The following is a 17,032-nucleotide window of genomic DNA, read 5'->3' as shown; positions in this document are numbered from 1 at the left end:
TCTTCTCAGCATCAAAGACTTCAAGATAAGTGAAAGGACATTTATTTTTGGATGGTAGACACAGATAGCCTTGTAATTTCTAGACTGATTACCACTCACCGTGCAGCAAACACTCATGATCAGGCGGCTTGGGAGGCCAAGACACAGGATGAACCCCCTATTGGCCTGGAAAGAGATTAATTATGAAATATGTATTTTTACTCAAGTCAGTATTGAACCATATGAACATCAAGTTTATTGTCTTTACATTAGCTTGTGTAATAAATGATTTCTAAGCAGAGTATTTACAGTAGTTGGTTGGATATCATGCAATCCTTTCCTGACATTAACAGATGACTTGGGCCAGTAGTTTTTCCTGCCAACATGACCTCATTGGGACCAACTTCGGGCCCTAGTTAATAAACAGCCTAGAATTGATTTCAGGTAAGGTTAAAAATACCTCCATAGAGAATCACAACAGAAAAATATCCTGATCAGTTTGAATTTTATCCTCAAAATCAGATTTCTAAGACAACAGCATTTTATATTCAATGATGAACAGGGTTAATTGGGAGTCAAAGTTAAATCAAAGTTGTTATGGCCAATATTAAAAATAGAGTAAGAGGTTAAGTCCATTTGTTCCACTCACAAGGTGAATTACTGTATAATTCTGACTTTTATCAGACGCTCATGAACCTTTAACCTGACTCTCATCAACTCGTATGGCAGTAGACTGTCAATGTGTGTACGACGTTTGGTTGCTAAGACAACACCATAGGGATTTATTCAATCATAAATAATTCCACTACAGATATACTGTAGCAGGAGGGCATCATTATCCTTCCGATGAAACACAATATTCATTTTTTTGATAAGCAATGTTCTTTAAAAAAAAACTGAGGGAGTTTTTGTCTTGATGAACGCAGCCTCCTGATCTTCTCGATCAGTAAGAACAACTGTCCTGAGGAAAGAGAATGGGACAACATGAGGAAGGAGAGAGGGCTGATGGACTGTCTTGACGATGACAGGAGGAAGAGGTGATACTACTGTGCCTATATCAGAAAGGGAGAGTTTGTTTGATGTTTGGGTCATATAGATGACCTACCATTTCTTTCTTTAAGGTTACAGTACATCTGTTACTGCTACCCTCACTGAATCTATTCCCTCACTCACTCTTCATCCTCCTACCACCCTGCTGTACTCCAACTCCATTCATCTTAATCAACCTTTTATTTTCTTCTATCCATTCACAGCTCTATGTACCTCTCCCTCAATCTCACTCCACCTCCCTCTGTATCGTCCTCATCTCAGTCCCACTCCCCCTCATCTCTGTCAGGGTTGTCCTCTCTAGGTGGCTCCTGAAACTGGATGTTGGCCAGCATGTCCCTCATGGCCACCATCAGACGATTTACTTCTTGGTTCAGCTCCCGACCTGCCTGAGCTACTTCCAGGTCATCCTGCGGCATCGGCTCACCCTGCGGAGACAGTGACTAGAGTGTGAGCAGTAATTCTAATCATCACTGAACATGACAATACGGAAGTGTGTGTATGTGTCGACAGTGCATTCGGAAAGTATTCAGATCCCTTCCCCTTTTCCACATTTTGTTACATTACAGCCTTATTCTAAAATGGAATAAATAATTTCCCCCCTCATCAATCTACCCACAATACCCCATAATGACAAAGCAAAAAAAGTTATATATCTTTTTAAGTATCACATTTACAGATCCTTAACTCAGTACTTTAGTGTAGCACCTTTGGCAGTGAGTACAGCCTCGAGTCTTCTTGGTAATGACACTACAAGCTTGGTACACTTGTATACCTCGGGTTCAAGTCTGGCTCTGGCTGAGCCACTCAACGACATTGAGACTTGTCCCGAAGCCACTTCTGCATTGTCTTGGCTGTGTGCTTAGGGTCGTTGTCCTGTTGGAAGGTGAAACTTCACCCCAGTCTGAGGTCCTGAGCACCCTGGAGCAGGTTTTCATAAAGGACCTCTTTATTTTGCTCCGTTCATCTTTCCCTCGATCCTGACTAGTCTCCCACTCCCTCCCACTGAAAGACACCTCCACAGCATGATGCTGCCAGGTTTCCTCCAGACGTGACGCTTGGCATTCAGGCCAAAGAGTTCAGTCTTGATTTCATCAGACCAGAGAATCTAGTTTCTCATTGTCTGAGAGTCTTTAGTTGCCTTTTGGCAAACCCCAAGCGGGCTGTCATGTGCCTTTTACTGTGGATTGGCTTCCGTCTGGGCACTCTACCATAAAGGCCTGATTGGTGGTTCTTGGTCACCTTCCTGACCAAGGCCCTTCTCTCCCAATTGCTCAGTTTGGCCAGGCAGCCAGCTCTAGAGTCTAGGTGTTTCCAAACTTCTTCCACTTAAGAATGACGGAGGCCCCTGTGTTCTTGGGGACCTTCAATGCTGCAAAAAAATGTTGCTACCCTTCCCCAGATCTGTGCCTCGACACAATCCTGTCTCGGAGCTCTACAGACAATTCCTTTGACCTCATGGCTTGGTTTTTGCACTGACAACTGGGGGACCTTATATAGACCGGTTTGTGCCTTTCCAAATCATGTTCAATCAATTGAATTTACCACAGGTGGACTCCAAGTTGTTGAAACATCTCAAGGATGATCAATGGAGGGGCCTCCTGAGTCGCGCAGTGGTCTAAGCCACTGCATCGCAGTGCCGGCTGTGCCACTAGAGAGCCTGGGTTCGAGTCTAGGCTCTGTCGCAGCCGGCCACGACCGGGAGACCAATGGGGCGGCGCACAATTGGCCCAGCACGCACTAGCGACCCCTGTGGAGGGCATGCTGGCACGGTCACCAGGTGTACTGTGTTTCCTCCGACACATTGGCGTGGCTGGCTTCCGGGTTAAGAGGGCATTGTGTCCAGAAGCTTGGTGGGTTGTGTTTTGGAGGATGCACGGCTCTCGAGCTTCGCTTCTCCCGAGTCCGTACGGGAGTTGCAGCTATGAGACAAGACTGTAACTTCCAATTGGATACCACAAAATTGGGGTAAAAAAGGGGTAAAAAAAAAAAAGAAAAAAGGATGATCAATGGAAACAGCAGATGCACCTGAGCTCAATTTCATAGCAAAGGGTGAGAATACTTTTTTTTTTAAATGACAACATCAAAAATGTTTTTTTGTTATTATGGGGTATTGTGTGTGTAAAATGTATTTAAATCCATTTTAGAATAAGGCTGTAATGTAACAAAATTGAAAATTGAAAAAGTCAAGGAGCCTGGATACTTCCCGAATACACTGTATGTATATGTGTTGCTTAAATTCACCAGGAAAAGCACAATACCATCTCTTAAGAACACCACATTATTCTCTCCTGTCTCACTCAGGTTCAAAATGTTTCAAACGTTGCAATAAGGTATCACGCGTAAACAAATTAATTTTAAGAGACAAACAGGAGCTTTGTACGACCCTAGGTGACATACAAGTATGTCAGTGTTTTGTGTCTAAGTTTTTTGGGATTTTCACACAGAACATACATTTATTAGATCCGTTTAATTTCCAACACACCTAAATTGTGATTTCAGACCTGTTGGATAACACTGTAGCTATTTTAACAGTGCAATAAAACAACTGAAAGCAGACAGCATCTCTTCCTCCTAAACTGTCTCATTCTTATCGTAATTGCATCTCTTCCTCTTCCTAATCAGATAAGTCTGAAGATGGTTTAAAAGTAGCTGCATAAAAAAAGGTGGTCCCTCTTGGTTAAAACGCTTTTGGTCAGTGGGTGTTTCTGGAACTTGCATGGTCAGTTGTGGCACAGGAGGACCTGAGGACACTGGAGTGCCCAGGTTGGTGGTCCACATTAGTGATTATCTTTACAATTAGCCGCATGTCCTCTGATCACTAGCGTGGCTAGCTACACTCCGAACTGGCATGGACATCGGAGAGTAACTATAATAGGAGACGATGCTTTGCTTCCTTCACACCACGTTGCATCTCACTGCACAAGGTTACATGGCAACACACTGCCAGTCAGTGTAGGACACCTCATCAAATATAAAAATCACTCCCACACATGTATACTGTCCATTGATGTTTTGATCATGTGGATCTTTTTTTATAGACAAAGGAATGTTCTGAAGTAGGTCAACATGACGAGAGACAATGTGATGTGTAAATATAGGCTATCCTCTGGATGCTGGTGCCAGGCTGCTGAGTGCTTATCCTCTCCTCTCCAGGGGTGTTTGTCACCATCTGTCTCTTGTGTATTTCACCCTGTGTGACACTGCCCACTCTTTACCTCCTCTCCACTCTGCCTGAGAAGCAGGGGGCAATGGGGCGGACAGTACATTCCCTCCTCGTTGGTTGCCATGGACAACACTGAGTCAGAGGAATCAAGACTCTCTCTTGAAATGCAACAGTTGTCTGTTCTGCTTCAACAGGACTCAAGTAACGCACCATTAAAAACAGTGCATCAAAGAGAGGCTAGCCAATCCATAGCAGTAAATGGTTTCAAATCAAGTTAGCCCCATGCAAAACACGGAGTCAATCAAGAGTTCTTGTACCAAAAGCCAAGTTTGCCTCGTCAATCTTTCTCCACGATCTGTGCTGTATCAAATGATGAAGCTAAACTTTGTTAGGCCTCCGATGCCAACTGTCACAAAGTGTTGGTTGTAGATTGTGATCAGATTGTGTTATTGGACACCAGATAGAGGTCAGAGTCAGACACTACATAACATCATCAATGGGTCAACATTGTTCGGACATGTCCAAAACGCACCAGAAAACACTATTTCAAGAGCATGTTCTTCATGGGCCATATTGGTTAGTTCCAACATAGGAACCTGTTTTTCTGTGGCAAAGTTACACTACTGTAGACTTAATTTGGATAAGCTGCAGTAGATCTAGTGGAATAGGAAGCTACTCAGAAGCACTTTCTAAGGCTTGGCCATGGAGCAAATAGGCATGAAATGAGTTGTATGGTTAATCCATTCAGAAACATCCAGAGGGTTAGGGAATATCTACCTAAACTCCAGCTAATCAATGTTCCCTTCCATCCTGTCAGAACCCTTTGTGCCAACAGTAGCCCAGGATGTCTCCATTAGCTCAGCCCAACAGTAGCCCAGGATGTCTCCATTAGCTCAGCCCAACAGTAGCCCAGGATGTCTCCATTAGCTCAGCCCAACAATAGCCCAGGATGTCTCCATTAGCTCAGCCCAACAGTAGCCCAGGATGTCTCCATTAGCTCAGCCCAACAGTAGACCAGGATGTCTCCATTAGCTCAGCCCAACAGTAGCCCAGGATGTCTCCATTAGCTCAGCCCAACAGTAGCCCAGGATGTCTCCATTAGCTCAGCCCAACAGTAGCCCAGGATGTCTCCATTAGCTCAGCCCAACAGTAGCCCAGGATGTCTCCATTAGCTCAGCCCAACAGTAGCCCAGGATGTCTGCATTAGCTCAGCCCAACAGTAGCACCGGATGTCTCCATTAGCTCAGCCCAACAGTAGCCCAGGATGTCTCCATTATCTTAGCCCAACAGTAGCACATGATGTCTCCATTAGCTCAGCCCAACAGTAGCCCAGGATGTCTCCATTAGCTCAGCCCAACAGTAGCCCAGGATGTCTCCATTACCTCAGCCCAACAGTAGCCCAGGATGTCTCCATTAGCTCAGCCCAACAGTAGCCCAGGATGTCTCCATTAGCTCAGCCCAACAGTAGCACCGGATGTCTCCATTAGCTCAGCCCAACAGTAGCCCAGGATGTCTCCATTAGCTCAGCCCAACAGTAGCACAGGATGTCTCCATTAGCTCAGCCCAACAGTAGCCCAGGATGTCTCCATTAGCTCAGCCCAACAGTAGCACCGGATGTCTCCATTAGCTCAGCCCAACAGTAGCCCAGGATGTCTCCATTAGCTCAGCCCAACAGTAGCCCAGGATGTCTCCATTAGCTCAGCCCAACAGTAGCCCAGGATGTCTCCATTAGCTCAGCCCAACAGTAGCCCAGGATGTCTCCATTAGCTCAGCCCAACAGTAGCCCAGGATGTCTCCATTAGCTCAGCCCAACAGTAGCCCAGGATGTCTCCTTTAGCTCAGCCCAACAGTAGCACCGGATGTCTCCATTAGCTCAGCCCAACAGTAGCCCAGGATGTCTCCATTAGCTCAGCCCAACAGTAGCCCAGGATGTCTCCATTAGCTCAGCCCAACAGTAGCCCAGGATGTCTCCATTAGCTCAGCCCAACAGTAGCCCAGGATGTCTCCATTAGCTCAGCCCAACAGTAGCCCAGGATGTCTCCATTAGCTCAGCACTCCCACAAATGTTTTGAGATTATTATGATGACGTCTCATCCCGCTGACCGTGGCCTAGCAACAGCGTGGGCTAGTGTATGTGAGGAATCTGGGAGCCCCGAGGAGGCGACAGACCAGGTTCTTTGACTCTCGGTACACTTTATGAATGTTTTCATTGTCTGCTGCAGCAACGTGCCAACTGAAAAATCCTGTGATCTTTATATATTTGTTTTTACACTCTTCCGTGTGTGGGGAGGTCATATGCCTCAACAGCTGATGTTCCCTATTGGTCTCCCATTGGGAAAGGCACAGTGGAGATGCTAACTATATTATCGTTATGAGGCTGTGTTTCACATGCCATCTTATTCAAGGTCCCTGCCCTATGTTAAAAAACACACAATACAGTCAGACAGACAGAGACACACACACACACACACACACACACGTTGGTTTATGAGGTCATTAACAGGAGATGGGACATTGGGGTCAAAGGACAAGCAGTCATGATGTTCTATGATGCAGAGGACCTTTTCTTAGATTTGCCATGCTTGGGGGCATGCAGCTCTGTCCTCAGGGACCACAGTGTCTGCTGATGTCCTCTTCCTCTGCTACTTCTTTGTCAAATCCATATCCATTAATGTCACTGATTGGAATCAGAATTTTCCAGATCTAAATAAATCAGACACAGACTTGAATGAAAGAACCCAAGCCATCTGCCTGACACTGCAGCTCCCGAGGACAATGGTTGCATACCCCTAGTCTACTGTAGCTCCCCCTTGGCCTAGCTCACTCACTTACCTGCAGGTTGAAGTTTGGCAGCAGAGAGCGGAAGAACAGTGACAGGGTGCTCTCATTGGAGGCTCCCACACTCTGCCTGCAAACACAGAGACAAGTGAGAAAGCTAACAGGATAACACAAGCATACAGTACGTTTCTGACACTCTTCTGCTGATAAGGATTCTCCCATGACCATAAATTATATCAACCATCATATACAGTGAGGTCCATGTTTTGTTGTTTTCACTCTGTACTCCTGCACTTTGGAATGTGTACATAGTCAACACATTTTAGAGAACCAAAAGTATTGGGCAAATGTACCTGTATGTGTATTAAAGTAGTCAAAAGTTTAGTAATTGGTCCCATATATTTGGTCCCGACTACAACAAGCTTTTAATACTCCAAACTTGTTGGATGCATTTGCAGTTAGTTTTGGTTGTGTTTCAGATTATGTGCCCAATAGAAATACATGATAATGTATTATTAACCATTCCAACAAAGTGTCACTGTCTAAGTACTTTTGGACCTCACTGTAGATCTGTCCTCAGACATGGGTGGGCTGTCCTCAGACATGGGTGGGCTGTCCTCAGACATGGGTGGGCTGTCCTCAGACATGGGTGGGCTGTCCTCAGACATGGGTAGGCTGTCCTCAGACATGGTGGGCTGTCCTCAGACATGGTGGGCTGTCCTCAGACATGGTGGGCTGTCCTCAGACATGGGTGGGCTGTCATTCTAAGTAATTCTCACCAGAGATCATCAGGACAGGGTACAGTATGTACAGTGTGCTCCACACAACAGCCCTCAGAAAATGAGGTCTTCCCCACTTAAAACAAATGCTACACTTTCCCTTGACTAAGGAGTCAATTTGTCATGTTATTCGTTGTCACCGTATTCGCCTCTCTGATGGTTTGATGCCTCCCTACCATCCACCACTGACTCTGCTGGTTAACAGCTATCACAAGATGGGAGCAAAGAGGCCTCAGTCAGGAACCCACAACACTCCAATAACCACATGCTATCAGAGAAACTGATGACAGCGAGAGGGGAGAAGAAAGAGATAGGTGGGAGGGAGAGAAAGAAGGGAGGCAGAGAAGGAAGGGTGTGTCAGGGATAGACCATTAAGAGGAGAGATGCAAGCTGATGAAATCAAGGCTATTCTTTATGCCAAATGTACATCAATGGCATTTGTCACCATTGGCAAAGACAGAGAGAGGGTTAATTCACCTCCCCCGGCCTACATAACCGTGTGCCTTTCCAATGTCCACATTCCTGAACATTACAAATGGATCACCCCCATCCCCTTACACTGTACTCTAATATACCTTCATTAGAGATCCTCAATGGAGTCAGTGGCCAGTGGGCCAGTCAGCCTTAGGTAGACTGAAACAAACCCAGCCTTATTGGTTCTGCTTAGGAAAACACAAGCAGATACTGTCCTGACTCTTGGTTTTCAGTCCAGAGGCACTGACAGGATTGCTGATCCAAGTAGACCTATAGAGAAGAACCTAGCAATCTGAAGGAGCCACATTCTTTTTTGAGATTTTTTTTTCTCCCCAATTTCGTGGTATCCAATTGTTAGTAATTACTATCTTGTCTCATCGCTACAACTCCCGTACCGGTTCGGGAGAGGCGAAGCGCGCATCCAACCCGGAAGCCAGCCACACCAATGTGTCAGAGGAAACACCGTGCACCTGGCGACCTTGGTTAGCGTGCACTGCGCCCAGCCCGCCACAGGAGTCGCTGGTGCGCGATGAGACAAGGATATCCCTACCGGCCAAACCCTCTCTAACCCGGACGACGCTAGGCCAATTGTGGGTCGCCCCACGGACCTCCCGGTCGCGGCCGGCTGCAACAGAGCCTGGGCGATGCAGTGCCCTAGACCACTGCGCCACCCGGGAGGCCCTGAAGGAGCCACATTCTATAACTAGCTACAGTGCATTCGGAAAGAATTCAGACCCCTTGACTTTTTTCCACAAATGGATTAAATTAATTGTTTTCCTCATCAATTGACACACTACACTCCATAATGAAAACAGGTTTAGACATTTTTGCACATTATATATTATTTAAAAAAAAAAAAAAGTAAATTTTCTTTACACAAGTATTCCGACCCTTTGCTATGAGACTCCAAATTGAGCTCAGGTGCATCCTGTTTCCATTGATCATCCTTGATATGTTTCTACAACTTGATTGGAGTCCACCTGTGGTAAATTCAATTGATTAGACATGATTTGAAAAGGCACACACCTGTCTATATAAGGTCCCACATTTGACAGTGCATGTCAGATCAAAAACCAAGCCATGACGTCGAAAGAATTGTCCGTAGAGCTCCGAGACAGGATTGTGTCGAGGCACAGGTCTCATCATTCTTAAATGGAAGAAGTTTGGAACCACCAAGACTCTTCCTAGAGCAGACCGCCCGGCCAAACTGAGCAATTGGGGGAGAAGGGCCTTGGTCAGGGACGTGACCGAGAACCCGATGGTCACTCTGACAGAGCTCCCGAGTTCCTCTGTGGAGAAGGGAGAACCTTCCGGAAGGACAACCATCTCTGCAACTCTCCATCAAAAGGCACCTAAAGACTCTCAGAACATGAGAAACAAGATTCTCTGGTCTGATGAAACCAAGATTGGCCTGAATGCCAAGCGTCATGTCTGGAGGAAACCTGGCACCATCCCTACGGTGAAGCATGGTGGTGGTAGCATCATGCTGTGGGGATGTTTTTCAGTGGCAGGGACTTGAAGGCTAGCCACCGGAAAAATGAACGGAGCAAAGTACAGAGAGATCCTTGAAGCTCCAGAGCACTCAGGACCTCAGACTAGGGTGAAGGTTCACCTTCCAACATGACAACGACCCTAAGCACACAGCCAAGACAACAAAGGCGTGGCTTCGGGACAAGTCTCTGAATGTCCCTGAGTGGCCCAGCCAGAGTCTGGACTTGAACCCAATCAAACATCTCTGGAGAGACCTGAAAATAGCTGTGCAGCGATGCTCCCCGTCCAACCTGACAGACCTTGAGAGGATCTGAAGAGAAGAATGGGAGAAACTCCACAAATACAGGTGTGCCAAGCTTGTAGTGTCATATCCAAGAATACTCGAGGCTGTAATCACTGCCAAAGGTGCTTCAACAAAGTACTGAGTATAGGTTCTGAATACTTAAAAAAAAAAAAAAAAACTTTTGCAAAAATGTAAAAAAAACTGTTTTTGCTTTGTCATTATGAGGTATTGTGTGTAGATTTACGAGGAAAAAAACATATTAATCAATTTTAGAACAGCAACGTAACAAAATGTTGAAAAAGTCAAGGGCTCTGAATACTTTCCGAATGCACTGTATATATAATATATGTACACTACCGTTCAAAAGTTTCGGGTCACTTAGAAATGTCCTTGTTTTAAAAAAAAGCAAGTTTTTGTCCATTAAAATAACATCAAATTGATCAGAAATACAGTGTAGACATTAAATGACTTAAATGTAATGTAATGTTCTAAATGGAAACGGCAGATTTTTTATGGAATATTTACATTGGCGTACAGAGGCCCATTTACAGCAACCATCACTCCTGTGTTCCAATGGTACGTTGTGTTAGCTAATCCAAGTATATTATTTTAAAAGGCTAATTGATCATTAGAAAACCCTTTTGCAATTATGTTAGCACAGCTGAAAACTGTTGTGCTGATTAAAGAAGCAATAAAACTGTCCTTCTTTAGACTAGTTGAGTATCTGGAGCATCAGAATTTGTGGGTTTGATTACAGGCTCAAAATGGCCAGAAAACAAAGAACTTTCTTTTGAAACTCGTCAGTCTATTCTTGTTCTGAGAAATGAAGGCTATTCCATGCGAGAAACTACCAAGAAACTGAAGATCTCGTGCAACGCTGTGTACTACTCCCTTCACAGAACAGCGCAAACTGGTTTTAACCAGAATAGAAAGAGGAGTGGGAGGCCCCGGTGCACAACTAAACAAGAGGACAAGTACATTAGAGTATCTAGTTTGAGAAACAGACGCCTCACAAGTCCTCAACTGGCAGCTTCATTAAATAGTACCCGCAAAACACCAGTCTCAACGTCAACAGTGTGGAGGCGACTCCGGGACGCTGGCCTTCTAGGCAGAGTTGCAAAGAAAAAGCCATATCTCAGACTGATCAATAAAACGAAGAGATTTAGATGGGCAAAAGAACACAGAGGAACTCTGCCTAGAAGGCCAGCATCCTGGAGTCGCCTCTTCACTGTTGACGTTGAGACTGGTGTTTTACGGGAACTATTTAATGAAGCTGCCAGTCTACACTATATTTCTGATCAATTTGATGTTATTTAAATGACAAAAAAATTGCTTTTATTTAAAAAACAAGGACATTTCTAAGTGACCTCAAAATGTTGAACGGTAGTGTTTATATTTTGTGTACTATGTAAAAACCTGCACTGGTACATACCCTACCTTGCACAAGATATGTATAATGACACAAGTTAGGACATGTTTGGAGGGTTACCTCTCAGGCCGGGTATATGAGACCACTGAGTCCAGCGGGGGGAGAGGATCGAACCCCATCACCGACTGAGTGGTCACCTCCTGGGAGAGAACACACACAATTCACAGTTACAGTAAACATATTGAAGGCCTATCCTCACTAACACTCTGTTACTGTTGTAATTGTCATGCATCCAAAACATCAACGTTGATCTCGTTTGTGTTATGAGGACATCTCGATGAGGAGGTCCAATCATTATATTTGATTGGGTTCTTCATGGAACCAATAAGGAAGCCGTATGCCGGTTGTTATTTATCTCTTTGAATTAGAGGACTACATTCTCAGCATAATTTGGCATGCTCTGTACTGTAGCAGTTGTGCATGTGTACGCTACTCTCCTGCAAACAACATTTACTCTTTGGGACATTTCATGTTATACAGATACAGGATATACAGTGTACATAATGAATGAATAAAACCATTCATGATCATGTGATAAAGCAGTAAGGAAATTATACTATGATTAGATAAGTCACTCTATTCCCCTATATACTGTGTGCTACTATGGACCAGGGTTATGGCTGGTCAAAAGTCATGCAATATAAGGGGATAGGGTGCTATATGAGACACAGACTTAATAATAGAGTAAACCTGGTTGCCAAATCTGTTTCTGATTGAACAAATTACAAACAGCATGACAATGGATTACTGGGCTAAATCAGAAACAGAACTGGTGACCAGGGTATAGTAGAGTGGCTGTTGCCTGAGTCTCTCACCAGCGGTAGAGTGGAGGTGGCCTCTTTGATTTCAGACAGGATGACGTGGCGATGGATGTTCAGGGGGGCACTCTGGTACCTCTGCTTCCTCCTAGGGGGACGGAGGAGACAGGAGGGGAAACCAAAGTCAGAGACACATAGGCCAGGGCCTCCCGAGCGGTGCAGCAGTCTAAGGCACTGCACCGCAGTGCTTGAGGTGTAACTACAGGCCCGGGTTCGAATCCAGACTGTGTCACAGCCAGCCGTGACCGGGAGACCCATGAGGCGGTACACAATTGACCCAGCTTCGTCCGGGTTAGGGGAGGGGTTAGCCGGCCGGGATCACGAAAAAGGGGTAAAAGTACAACAAATATATATTAATAATAATAATAATCAAATAAAAAGAGACATAAGCCAATATGCCTCATTTCAGGAGGTTCCTTTGATTTCTTCCTGACATCAAAATGTAACATTGCTATATTTAATCTAAAAGTGTTGCCTCAACACTTATGAAACAATAAGTTTTGCAGATTTGTCGTAGATTTATGGATGGTTTCTCAGACCTAGATTAAGCCTGTTCCTACACTAAAAAGCACTTTCCAAGGAGATTCTCCATTAAAGCATGCTATTTAATCTAAGGAATAGGGGTAATCTGCTAGTCCAACGCCCAACTCTTCATTGAGACAATACTAAAACATCAATCCATGGGCAAGTCAGTGCCACATTTTCATTTGTGCATAAATCAAAATGAAAGAAAGTTATCTGGCGAATTCAGCAGGCTATGGTGTGAAATAGACTTCTAAGTGCAGTCTTTATTGAATTACTTTGGTGTGGTTACCAATGCATGAAAACTCCCTATTAGAGGTCGACCGATTATGATTTTTCAACGCCGATACCAATACCGATTATTGGAGGACAAAAAAAGGCCAATATCGATTAATCGGACGATTTTTAAAATGTATTTGTAATAATGACAATTACAAGAATACTGAATGAACACTTATTTTAACTTAATATAATACACCAATAAAATCAATTTAGCCTCAAATAAATAATGAAACATGTTCAATTTGGTTTAAATAATGCAAAAACAAAGTGTTGGAGAAGAAAGTAAAATTGCAATATGTGCCATGTAAGAAAGCTAATGTTTAAGTTCCTTGCTCAGAACATATGAAAGCTCGTGGTTCCTTTCAACATGAGTCTTCAACATTCCCAGGTAAAGAGTTTTAGGTTGTAGTTATTATAGGAATTATAGGACTATTTCCCTCTATACCATTTGTATTTCATTAACCTTTGACTATTAGATGTTCTTATAGGCACTTTAGTATTGCCAGTGTAACAGTATAGCTTCCGTCCCTCTCCTCGCTCCTACCTGGGCTCGAACCAGGAACACAATGACAACAGCCACCCTCCAAGCAGCGTTACCCATGCAGAGCAAGGGAAACAATCACTCCAAGTCTGAAAGCGAGTGACGTTTGAAACGCTATTAGTGCGCACCCCGCTAACTAGCTAGCCATTTCACATCGTTACACCAGCCTAATCTTGGGAGTTGATAGGCTTGAAGTCATAAACAGCAGAGCTGCTGGCAAAACGCACAAAAGTGCTGTTTGAATTAATGCTTATGAGCCTGCTGGTGCCTACCATCGCTCAGTCAGACTCTGCTCTATCAAATCATAGATTTAATTATAACATAATAACACACAGAAATGCAAGCCATAGGTCATTAATATGGTTGAATCTGGAAACTATAATCGTGAAAACAAGACGTTTATTCTTTCAAAAAACTGTTGCATATACCCTGACTCTGCGTGCAATGAACGCAAGAGAAGTGACACCATAATTTGCAAATAATTTCATTAAAAATCCTACAATGTGATTTTCGGGATTTTTTCTCTCTCATTTTGTCTGTCATAGTTGAAGTGTACCTATGATGAAAAATGCAGGCCTCTCTCATCTTTTTAAGTGGGAAAACTTGCACAATTGGTGGCTGACTAAATACTTTTTTGCCCCACTGTATGTTGCTCTAACATCTGTGCAAAGTTGGTAGATTCCTATTCCAAATGTTTTTTCAGCTGTAATGGCTGCCAAATGTGCTTCCACCACGTATTAACCCTGGGGTGTGAAGACATATGCAATCCAGACATCTTATTTTATTAATTTGGAAAATGTTCTATAATTTTTCTTTCACGTTGGAAGTGTAGAGTAGGTTGTGACCAATGGTAGAAAAACTATGTAATCTATTTTTGTATTTCATTTTAAGGCAAAATTGTAAACTGTGCAAAGGGTAAGTAGACCTTCACTAGGCACGGAATGTTGGAGGGGAACTAGCCTGGAATCCACACTGAACACTGCTCCACTGAATCAATGAATATTACTTATTGAACAAAAATACTCTGTGCGAATTTGAGGATAGAGGCGAATGGGTTAACGAGGAACAGTTTGCCCGGTTGGAAAGGTAATAATGCCAGTGGTCTAGAGTCCAAGGGGCTCTTACTTGTTTTGGCAGTCCTCCACCAGAGGGTTTTTAGCGTCGACTCGTCGTAACACCTCCCTCACACACTCCTCCAGCCACAGCAGGACCCCTCCCTCCCTCCACAGGGTGTGCGTCCGCCCCACGTACAGAGACACCAGTTCAGCCAGGGCAGGAGACTGCCTAGAAAGGGGGAAAGAGATGGGAGGAAGGAACCATTACATTTGTCACTCTAATACAATTTCATGCCAATAAATGATGATTCAATTCCATTAGGCTGACTGACATAGAAGATGTGCATAAAGGGAAAACATGACAGACAGGAAGACATGACGCCTCGGTTGAAGCCGATGTTTTACCCCAACTGGCTTCTGGGTCCAAAGAAGTCATGTGACGATACAGCAGCGTCTGGCTGCACTGTGCACAGGTCCAACAGAGGCATCAACACTGGGGAACACAAACAAACAGATATCAGGCATTGGTCTCTTTTCTGTCTGTCTGTGTGTGTTCTATATAAGCATCCATGGTGGAACACATTCTGATGGCTGTCCCTCTCAGGCCTGTGTGTGTGTTCTATATAAGCATCCATGGTGGAAAACATTCTGATGGCTGTCCCTCTCAGGCCTGTGTATGTGTTCTATATAAGCATCCATGGTGGAAAACATTCTGATGGCTGTCCCTCTCAGGCCTGTGTGTGTGTGTGTGTTCTATATAAGCATCCATGGTGGAACACATTCTGATGGCTGTCCCTCTCAGGCCTGTGTGTGTGTTCTATATAAGCATCCATGGTGGAAAACATTCTGATGGCTGTCCCTCTCAGGCCTGTGTATGTGTGTGTGTTCTATATAAGCATCCATGGTGGAACACATTCTGATGGCTGTCCCTCTCAGGCCTGTGTGTGTGTGACTTTAACCTCCAGGGAACATGATGAGAGCGTCCTGCAGCAGCAGGTCAGCCTTGTGTTTGAGCCGTTCCCTCTCCTCTGACTCAGTCTGATCCTCCTGACTCAGGTGGAAGTGGCTCAGAGCCACAGAGAAGGCAAAGTTTGGCAACTGGGACAGGTTCCTGTGCACCTGGGAAACACACACACAGGAATCAGACAATACACACACACACACACACACAGAAATCACACACACACTGGTATGAGGTCACACACACAGGGAAAATCTTGCGCACACACTCGTCTCACCTCCCAATCCTGATATAGCCGGAGGAGGAAGTTGTACTCTCGTGAGCGCAGGGAGAGGAAGTCAATGAGCAGTAGCATACAGAGGGGATCGCTGTCGGGGTCCAGACTTGGGAGAGAAAGGAGATGACGGAATAAAGCACACAACAGCTCCTCTTCTTCAATGAATACTTCATTCAGTTTCGCCTACATAACTTAGACCACATAACTATTATATAAATAAACATTACAGAAATAAAATAAATGGTTTCTTTATTAGAAGTGGACCCATGACAACCCGTGACCAGAATCTGTGCCATTGCTGGAAACAGTCAATATCCTGGGGATCCTAAATACAGTGACACTATACATAATGTAAATGGAAGCACTGTGGAGGCACTGTGGAGGCACTGTGCTTTTACTGGTATTTCAAGCTTTATCCACTAGTGTTGCTGCAGGTAGAAAATCCTAGGAAATGTAATTTAATTGACACCTCTCCAATCAATCAACGTCTGGTTGTGCGTGTGATATTATTATTTACTATCATTTGGCAGGGAATTCTATTTGTAGATCAGTGATTCCACACCTTATTTTGCTCAAGCTGATCCTCTCCAACAGACTTGGAAGTTGTAGCTAAAAATTGGTAAATTGGGTGCAGTTAAAGGGTTGATTAAATGAAACCAACCATTGAAATACACTGTATGTAATTCGGGGGGTAGTAGCCCCAACAGATTCAAACCCGGATCCAGCGACTATAAAATCAACACCTGTTGGCTTGACAGTCACTGGATCTGGGTTTGTGGATCTGCGTTTGAGTCCCGGTCGAGGCTACCCTCCAAATTCACTACATTGGTGTCAGAAGTGGGATGGTTCCCATGAGGCCATCCGAGTGGCATGTACTCGTGAGGGAGTTGGTATAGCTTGGGGACACGCTCTCCCGAAGGAAGGGGGTAGTGAAGCAACAATAACCCAACACCCAGCGAGCTCATCAAGAGGTTCGGGGTTCGGACCTCTTGGGAGTAACAGGTGAAGGGGTTGGCTTGGCAGTCGCTGGACCCGGGTTCGAGTCCCATTCAGATATTGATTGGAGACAGCTTGTGTCAATTAAATAACATTTCCTAAGATTTTCTACCTCCATCAACACTATTGGATAACACTGGAAATATCGGTAAAA

At 44.4% G+C, this 17,032-nt stretch overlaps 1 protein-coding gene across 3 annotated transcripts in view; it reads right to left on the bottom strand.

Moving 5' to 3' along the window:
- Positions 1-212: 212 nt before the first annotated feature.
- Positions 213-17,032, bottom strand: part of LOC118372439 (transcription factor 25-like) — a 33,716-nt gene continuing 16,896 nt past the window's right edge. Inside the window, exons 11-19 of one of the 3 annotated variants that reach the window (XM_035758332.2) lie at positions 15,883-15,988; positions 15,604-15,763; positions 15,050-15,137; positions 14,715-14,873; positions 12,242-12,332; positions 11,487-11,566; positions 7,025-7,100; positions 1,243-1,454; positions 213-940 (exon numbers count right to left, since the gene is read on the bottom strand). In XM_035758332.2, coding sequence (XP_035614225.2) covers positions 1,287-1,454; positions 7,025-7,100; positions 11,487-11,566; positions 12,242-12,332; positions 14,715-14,873; positions 15,050-15,137; positions 15,604-15,763; positions 15,883-15,988 — 928 coding nt within the window. In that variant the 3' untranslated portion in view covers positions 213-940; positions 1,243-1,286. Of the gene's footprint in view, positions 1,455-6,753; positions 6,896-7,024; positions 7,101-11,486; positions 11,567-12,241; positions 12,333-14,714; positions 14,874-15,049; positions 15,138-15,603; positions 15,764-15,882; positions 15,989-17,032 lie in introns of all 3 variants that reach the window. The other 2 variants (XM_035758333.2, XM_035758331.2) reach the window with 2 other exon arrangements.

The sequence above is a fragment of the Oncorhynchus keta genome, chromosome 2, assembly GCF_023373465.1.
Source record: "Oncorhynchus keta strain PuntledgeMale-10-30-2019 chromosome 2, Oket_V2, whole genome shotgun sequence".
In the NCBI taxonomy this organism is placed as follows: Eukaryota; Metazoa; Chordata; class Actinopteri; order Salmoniformes; family Salmonidae; genus Oncorhynchus; species Oncorhynchus keta.
Note: the sequence above shows the minus strand (reverse complement) of the source record. Positions and strands in the feature narration are given on the sequence as shown.